General features: G+C 47.4%; 1 protein-coding gene across 1 annotated transcript; it reads left to right on the forward strand.

The window, feature by feature from the left end:
- The first annotated feature begins 4,702 nt into the window (after positions 1 to 4,702).
- Positions 4,703 to 6,891, forward strand: LOC149911891 (olfactory receptor 14J1-like). The gene has a single exon (XM_090133134.1). It carries the CDS (start codon positions 5,824 to 5,826, stop codon positions 6,889 to 6,891), a length of 1,068 nt encoding a protein of 355 aa, XP_089989260.1. The 5' UTR covers positions 4,703 to 5,823.
- Positions 6,892 to 8,072: the final 1,181 nt, after the last annotated feature.

Genomic DNA, 8,072 nt, shown 5'->3' on the forward strand with positions numbered 1-8,072 from the left:
TGCGGTACTGTTTTTGCCCAGGGACCTGAGTCCACTTGGTGGGTAATGCAGAAAAATTGGGATGTTCAATGTGTACCACAAGGAAACTTGATGCTGGGGGAGTGCAGACAGTAATTCTATGTATATGTATATAGACGTGTGCATGTGATGCATTTTTAATCATTTTGTTTGTGTATGTATGTGTATATATATATATATATATATTAAGCATGATGTAATGACGTAGAATAAGGGGTGGAATGTCATGGTTTTATGTTTTTTTTTATTTTCAATATTCCACATCAAAACATCACGTACTGCAATTAAAGTGTTAATGCTCTAATTCTATGTACCTATCCCTATACATTACGGAAGTCATGGGATCTGACCCTTCCGGGTGGGGCGGTCTCTTACTGCCTGGCAGTGGGTGCTGGAGGTGCTTTCCTAGCCGTTCCAAGCTTTTCAGGTTTGACTCGGTCTCAGGAACTCTCTCTCCTATCTTATTTGATTTATTAGTCTCAATTTCAATTAGATTGTATTATATTGTATTATTTTGTATTCCGATATCATAGTTAGTAAAATAAGTTTACCTCCATAGATTGTTGCCGATGTTTTTTTTCCCCCCTTCCTTCCTTCCCATTTTGTGGGGCCAGGCGGGGGGTGGGGAGGGCAGGGGCCTACTGTCCCCCTGTCACGGGCATAAACTGATCTAGTTAACTCTGTGACAGGGGTCTGGAGCACAGGCCTGATGAGGAGTGGCTGAGGGAGCTGGGATTGTTCAGGCTGGAGAAGAGGAGGCTCAGGGCAGACCTTATTGCTCTCTATAACTACCTGAAGGGAGGTTGTAGCGAGCTGGGGGTCGGCCTCTTCTCTCGTGTAACAGTGATAGGACTAGAGGGAATGGCTTCAAGCTGCGCCAGGGAAGATTCAGGCTGGACTTTAGGAAATACTACTTCTCTGAAAGGGTGGTCAGGCACTGGAATGGGCTGCCCAAGGAGGTGGTGGAGTCACCGACCCTGGAGGTGTTCAAGGAGCGTTTGGATGTTGTGTTGAGGGATATGGTTTAGCGAGAACCATTGGTGATAGGTGGATGGTTGGACTGGATGATCTTATATGTCTTTTCCAACCTTAGTGATTCTGTGATTCTGTGATTCTGTGATTATTGGAACTTGCAACATCTCTCCAATGTCTGATGGACTCTTTGATCAACTCCTTAACTGTGATTCTATCTATGCCTTCCTATCTCTGCCTAACATATTTCTTGCACAAATATTCCCAAGACAAACCTCATTAGGTGCGGCTTGGACAAGGCATGCAGTGGATTACATTGCTCTACAGTTTATTCAATTGCATCATGTTTAAAACTATTGGCAAAAAAAAGAAAAAAAAAAAAAGAGAAATCTTTCACTGTCTGAGGAAAGCCAGTAGGAGATGGTGCAAACGAGGTTTAGCACTGAGTGGGTGAATGCAGAGGAGAAAAGTGATGTGAGGAAAACTGATGCAAGTTCCATGGGGACAATGGGAATAGAAATGGGGCTGGGTACCTGCAGAGGACATTTGTCCACACAGTGGCGGGGCAAAGCTCGTTAGGGGACATCCTGGATCAATACCATTTACAAAGTGCTGCTTCATCTTCTTGTTTAAACCCAACTATAAATAAATAAATAAATAGTTTTCATAAATGCCCATCATTCTCTTCCTCTTTAAGGTCTTTTCAGATACCTCTCCAATTTGCTGTACAAGTTCTGAACACCTGAAGAAGATGACAGGAAGGCACAAGGCACAGGAAGGCTCTTCAGGTTGTAATGGGTCCCACGGGGCATTTGCTGCTGAGTCCATCAACCTCCAGTGCACAGAGAAGATTGCATGAAGTGCTCAAGAAGACAAAGTCAGAAGGAACAGTGAAGTTTCTTGGAGTATTAATGGGCCCCACTGAGGGCCATTGACAAGCAAGCTTCCCCAGGGACTTGTTAGAGCAGATAATTGGAAGCCATGATTGCAGGCAGACCAAGGCACTGGGATGGTGGCTGTGATGCTGAGCAAAGCCTCCTTTGTCTTGTGAAGCAGAAAGGCCAAGGCCTGATCCCCAGAGCCTTGGCAGGGAGATCGTGTCCCTCCTGCTGGCTCAGGGCCCTTCCTGGGGCAGTGGGATGGAGGTTTGTCTGATGTCAAATGAAAGACTGTGGGACAGCAGCTGCCAGACTCTGCATGGGGTGCAAGGATGCCGTGAGGCCCAAGTGCCATGTGGGCAGTGTGTCTCATCCCAGGATGTGGGATGTGAGAATGGCCCAGTCTGAACAAGCAGTCAATCTCAATGAAATTCTGAACATCAGCTCTCTCAGTTCTAGTGCCCTCCTTTGGACAGTCTCCTATAGTTTTAAGTCTTTTATGTTCTATGGTGCCCTGAAGTGCACCCAGTGCTCCAGGTGAGGTTGCAGCAGAGTAGAGCAGATGAGGACAATCCCTTCCCTCACCTAGCTGGCAATGCCATGCTCAATGAACCCCAGGGGACAGTTGGCCTTCCTGGCTGCCTGGGCACACTGCTGACTCACGTTCCATTTGATGTTGGCCAGGACCCCCAATCCCTTTCAGTGGCACTGCTCTCCAGTGTCCCATATCCAGTTAATGTGTACATCCAGGGTTGCCCACACCCAGGTGCAGAATTGGGGACTTGTGCTGGTTATACTTCATGTGCATTTTTTGTTTACCCAGTTCTCTTACTTGTCCACAATGCTTTCAAAGTGTTCTCTACCCTCAGTAGAGGAAACAGCTGTACCCAGCTTGATATCATCAACAAATGTACTCAAAACATCTTCTAGTCCTACATGCAAGTCCTTGATGCAAACATTATAGAGAAGTGGCCCTCAAATGGAGCCCTGGGAACCCTGCTAGTGAACATCCACCAGCCTGATAGAACCCCATTTAATGTAACCCTTTAGAGCCAGACCCATCGGCCAACTGCTCACACATTAGATTATATTTCTGTCTAGCCCAGTGCAGGAAAAATTGGTCCAGAAGAATTATCTAAGTAACAGTATCAGTAGCTCCAGTGAAATCCTCAATGATAACCTCAACTGGCTTCCCTTGGTCAACTAGAAGTGTGACCTTGTCATAAAAGGACATTAAGTTTAATAAGACCTACCCCTCATGGATGTGTGTTGGCTGTGACCAGTGACAGAATTGTCCTTCAGGTGTTTCTCGGTAACTCCCAGCATCATTTTTTTCCATAATTATGCCAGGTACTTAAGAGAGTCTGCCAGCTTTGTAATTGCCTATGTCCTTTTTCTTGCTCTTGTTTAAAACTGTCTCACAGATTTTCCACCACAGTTTACAAGCACGAGCACATAGCTAGGATCACCCCAGGCACCTTGGTCATCACTGTGTCTGTGTGTGAGCAGTGCAGTCCCTGTTGAATAAAGAGCAAGGATTCAGACGAGGGGCTCACACACAGACACCTCAGTGTGCACATCTGAACTCAGCTAAGGAGACTCCCAGCTCCCATGGTTCTGTGAAGGACAGAATCCCACTTCACCTCCAGGGTTTCCATCAGCTGATGAGTTGCCTAATTTTAGGCTAAGGATGTGATGGCCTGATAGTAATTGGACAAATTGAAATGGCTTTTAAATTGTGTTAGAAAGAAACTTCTTACACGCAGGCACTGGAAAATGTTGCCCAAAGAGACTGTGGATGATCCATCCCTGCATGCATTCAAGATCAGGATGGATTGGGTGCTGGACAGTCTGATCTGGTTGTTGGCAACCCGGTCCATGGCTGGGGGCTTGGAAGTAGGTGATCTTCAAAGTCCCCTCCAGCCAAAGCCTTTCTATGATTCTGTAATCTTATGACTGCATTTACAAGTCATGAATGGAGGATTTCCAGATTTGCCATTTGTTTCTCTCATGATCAAATTTCTTCTTGCAGGAACAACTGTGTTTCTGTAATCCAGTGGATGTGTTGGTTAGTTGAGCTGACTTTGAAGTACGTTCTATAGTGATGACCCTGTTGAGTTGGAGGAGCTCTCAGTTCAGGAGGGCCATGGATATCTCCATGGAGAGAAGGAAATCACATCATCTGCTGCTGAGCTGTGCTGGGCTCCTGGAACAAAGGGAGGTCCTACAAATGGGCAGCACCGCAGAGAGACAACTGTGCCCAGGAGCAGCTCCAGTGCAGCACGCAGCAGGGCTGGGGGCATGATCTGCAGGTGACAGGGACAGAAGAAGGAGACCTTACAGGCTGTGTGACACGTTAGGCTGCAAACTCACTAAAGGAGCATTGCTCACAGCCCTTGACAAGGTAAGACTCTCACTGAAGGTAATGCAGCTGCTTTTCCTGGAGGGATCACTAAATCTGGGACATCCCAGTACAGGTCAGGCTGCATAAACTGTTTCTTGATCATGGAAAAAGACCTGCTCCAGCTGAAAGCTTCTGTGCTGCAGCATCAGAGCACAGCCCTGAGGGCTGCGTGTCCCAGGACGGCTGCAGGCTGTGCAGCCGGGGCTGCAGCCGGGTGCCCAGGGCTGTCCTGCAGAGCAGGTCCCTGCTGTGCCCCAGGGGCTGTGTGCCAGAGCAGGGACTCTGCCGCCTGCCAGGCTCAGCACTCCGCACTCAGCACTCAGCCTGCCTGGGGAGCTGCCCAGGGCACTGTGGGGAGACGTGGGGGGGATGGAGCCCCCCGGCAGGGCAGGGCAGGGCAGGGCAGGGGCCTTCTGCTGCCACAGCTACTGCCTGGGGCAGGGGGATCACAGATAGAGTGCACCACAGGGCACTGCCAGGGACCTTTGTATAAGGATAACAAAAGCGGGAATTTTAGGCCAACTTTTCTCTCTCCTGCTTCTATGGAAGGGTAAATCATTTGTCAATTTTGAGCACATCAACTGATAATCCTGAAGTGCCAACACTTTCCTCATAGGAAACTCCCACCCAGAAACATCTCTGTCCTCATGATCATCATGTCCGATGCATGAATCACCTCCTGTGCAGACAGAGCTCCAGAGAGCAGAGCAGAGCATCTCCCTAGGCACATGTCCATCACCCTCTGCAGTCCACAGGGCCTGAAAGTGACTGCCTCGGACTGTGGGCAACGCAGTCTGTGAGGCTGGGAAGGAGTTAGCTTTGCCTTATTTGAGATGCCATCTCCCTGATGTGTCCTTCATAACTGTGAACTGGCCTTAAGGATGCAAATCTTTCCTATAGCCTGGAGAGCCAAGACCAGGGGTGAAGCAGAGAAGGGCTATGTGCAAGGAAATGCTGTGTTGTTGATGAAATGACTGGTAGGAATCCTTTGCAAGAGTGTGATGATGAAACCTTGCTCAGATCCCTGGAGAAACGGTGAATATTTGTTATGGGCAGTGCATTCTTGTTCTCTCAGCAGGATCTGGCTTCTTTATATGTAACACAGAAGTGCAATCATCTTCCATCTTCAAAATTTACAAACTCAAAGCAGTTGGAAGCAAGTCCAACCACCTCCCCTTACCCTGCAGTAAGCAGAGGTGAATCCCTTTGCCTCTCAACTTTCACTCACAGCCTTCTATGCTGAGTGCAGCAGAAGTGCTCAGGATTTCTTATTTAGGCAAAAACTCCTTGGGCATCATGAGTACGATGAGTATTTGTATGAAAAAAAAAAACAAAAAACCTAACATTAAAACTTCTATTTGCTTCCCACACATTTCTGGCATAAATTGTGCAGATGCTAAAAAGTACTTCTGCATTAGAAGTGATTTCATCTGACGCATTCTGGAAAGAAAATCTGTCCCCACAACACCACTACATTCCCATGTACCCACAGGGACAAAACTGCTTCCTTCAGAGACAAAGGGCAGAATAACTCCTGGCAAACTCAACCTCATGAAATGTATCTCAAATCACAGAGCTGAATGCACACTTTCCACACAGAAATTCATTGTCACTGAATTTTGTACTTCTTGGACAGATCTCCATGCCCAGAAGTTCCACATGCCCAACAGCAGCTCCATCAGTGAGTTCCTCCTGCTGGTGTTGGCAGACACGCGGCAGCTGCAGCTCCTGCACTTCGGGCTCTTGCTGGGCATCTACTTGGCTGCCCTCCTGGGCAACGGCCTCATCAGCACAGCTGTAGCCTTCGACTCCCATCTGCACACCCCCATGTACTTCTTCCTCCTCAACCTCGCCCTCCTCGACCTGGGCTGCATCTCCACCACTCTCCCCAAAGCCATGGCCAATGCCCTCTGGGGCACTAGGCACATCTCCTATGCTGGATGTGCTACACAGACCTTTCTGTTTGTCTTCCTGATATCGGCAGAGTATTGCATTCTCACCATCATGTCTTATGACCGCTATGTTGCCATCTGCAAGCCCCTGCACTACGGGACCTTGATGGACAGCAGAGCTTGTGCCAGCATGGCAGCAGCTGCCTGGGGCACTGGGGTTCTATACGCTGGGATGCAAACTACAAATACATTTTCACTGCCTCTCTGTCATAAGAATGTTTTGGACCAGTTCTTCTGTGAAATCCCTCAGATCCTCAAGCTTTCCTGCTCACGCTTCTTCCTGAGGAAACTAGGGCTTCTTGTGTTTGGTATTTTTGTGCTATTTTGGTGCTTTCTTTTCATTGTTGTGTCCTATGTGCAGATCTTCCGGGCCGTGCTGAGGATGCCCTCTGAGCAGGGACGGCACAAAGCCTTCTCCACATGCCTCCCTCACCTGGCTGTGGTCTCCCTCTTTGTCAGCACTGCCACATTTGCCTATCTGAAGCCCTCGACTCTATCATCCCCATCCCTGGACCTGGTGGTGTCATTTCTGTACTCAGTGGTGCCTCCAGCAGTGAATCCTCTCATTTACAGCATGAGGAACCAGGTGCTCAAGAATGCAGTGAGGAAAATGATGTCATGGTCACATTTCAGCAGGCATAAACTTCACATCTGTCTCAACAAATGACTACCAGTGTGTCCCATAACACACCTATATTAAGTTTCTTACAGATTATAATACATATTTATGTTAATAGCTTCATTTTTCTTTGCTGTTCATAAATATATGTGTGTGTGTAATTATCATTAATGGTTATCATGTTCCTATACATATGTTTGGCTTCCTTATACTTGTACTGAGGCATCACCCTGCTCTCTTTCTCCTGGAGCCCATAGGAACTCTGGGTCAGTGCTGACATTCTCACAGCCTCTGTGTTCCATCTCCATATCTGCAGGCAAATGAGATGCAAGGACCATGGGGCTGATATAGGTTTGATTAGCAAACGGGATCAAAGTATTAGTAAAAGGATCAATATATTACATTAGCAAATAGAATCAGTGTGTGCTCATATTAAATCTTCCCAGTTTAGTTTTGATTGGTGTGTGAACAGCCCTGTTTTTATCAACAATCCTGTTTCACAGAAGCACTGAAATCACTTTTTTTGCCTCCACCTGGTGCAAGGACTTGTTCTTGAGTTTGGTATGAACTGTTCGCAGTTATACTGCACCAAGACAGAAAGTTGCTGATTGTGGCAAATCTAGCAGTGGAAATTTGCCAAACTGGGGGAAAAGAGCTAAAAGGTGAGCCAAGGTATACTGTGATGAAGAGGAAGATGAGCTAAAGAGGAGGAAGTATGTGTTGTGAGAAGGAAGACATGATATGAGGGGCTGTGTTGGGGGCACATCTCTGTACCACTGCACGAATGCTGCCCCACAAAGTGCCTGCACTGAGCTGCCGGGGGCTACGTGTGGGGCGGTGGGGCCAGGCTGTCCTGCAGAGGGGTAGGCACACGGAGCCTCATGCTGCAGGGCTGGGATCCCAAAATCACCCTAGAACTCAGCACCCAGCTGTGCTGTGCTCACCTTGCCAGGCTCCCAGGTGCCCCCTGTGCTCCTCTGTCACTGTCCCTCCTCAAAAGGATGGGGGAGAAAACACATCTCAACAATTCCTGGTTTGAGGCATAAAAGTGCTTTATTTTTCCCTTGCTTAAAACCCAATGACAATAAGTTGTGAGTGTTAGTAGCTACATATCAAATGCAGGCTTTTTTTTTTTTTTTTTTTTTTCCCCTTTCTTTTTTTTCCTGCATACTTTGGAACAGGTATTGCATTCAGCGTCCCTTTCACCTTAATATATTATTGGCAACGAC

Source organism: Phasianus colchicus, unplaced genomic scaffold, assembly GCF_987193195.1.
Source record: "Phasianus colchicus unplaced genomic scaffold, bPhaCol1.hap1.1 HAP1_SCAFFOLD_53, whole genome shotgun sequence".
Taxonomy (NCBI): Eukaryota; Metazoa; Chordata; class Aves; order Galliformes; family Phasianidae; genus Phasianus; species Phasianus colchicus.

Bases quoted from the DNA above. Each gene is read 5' to 3' on its own strand.
- LOC149911891 (XM_090133134.1), top strand. From the start codon at position 5,824: ATGAAATGTATCTCAAATCACAGAGCTGAATGCACACTTTCCACACAG.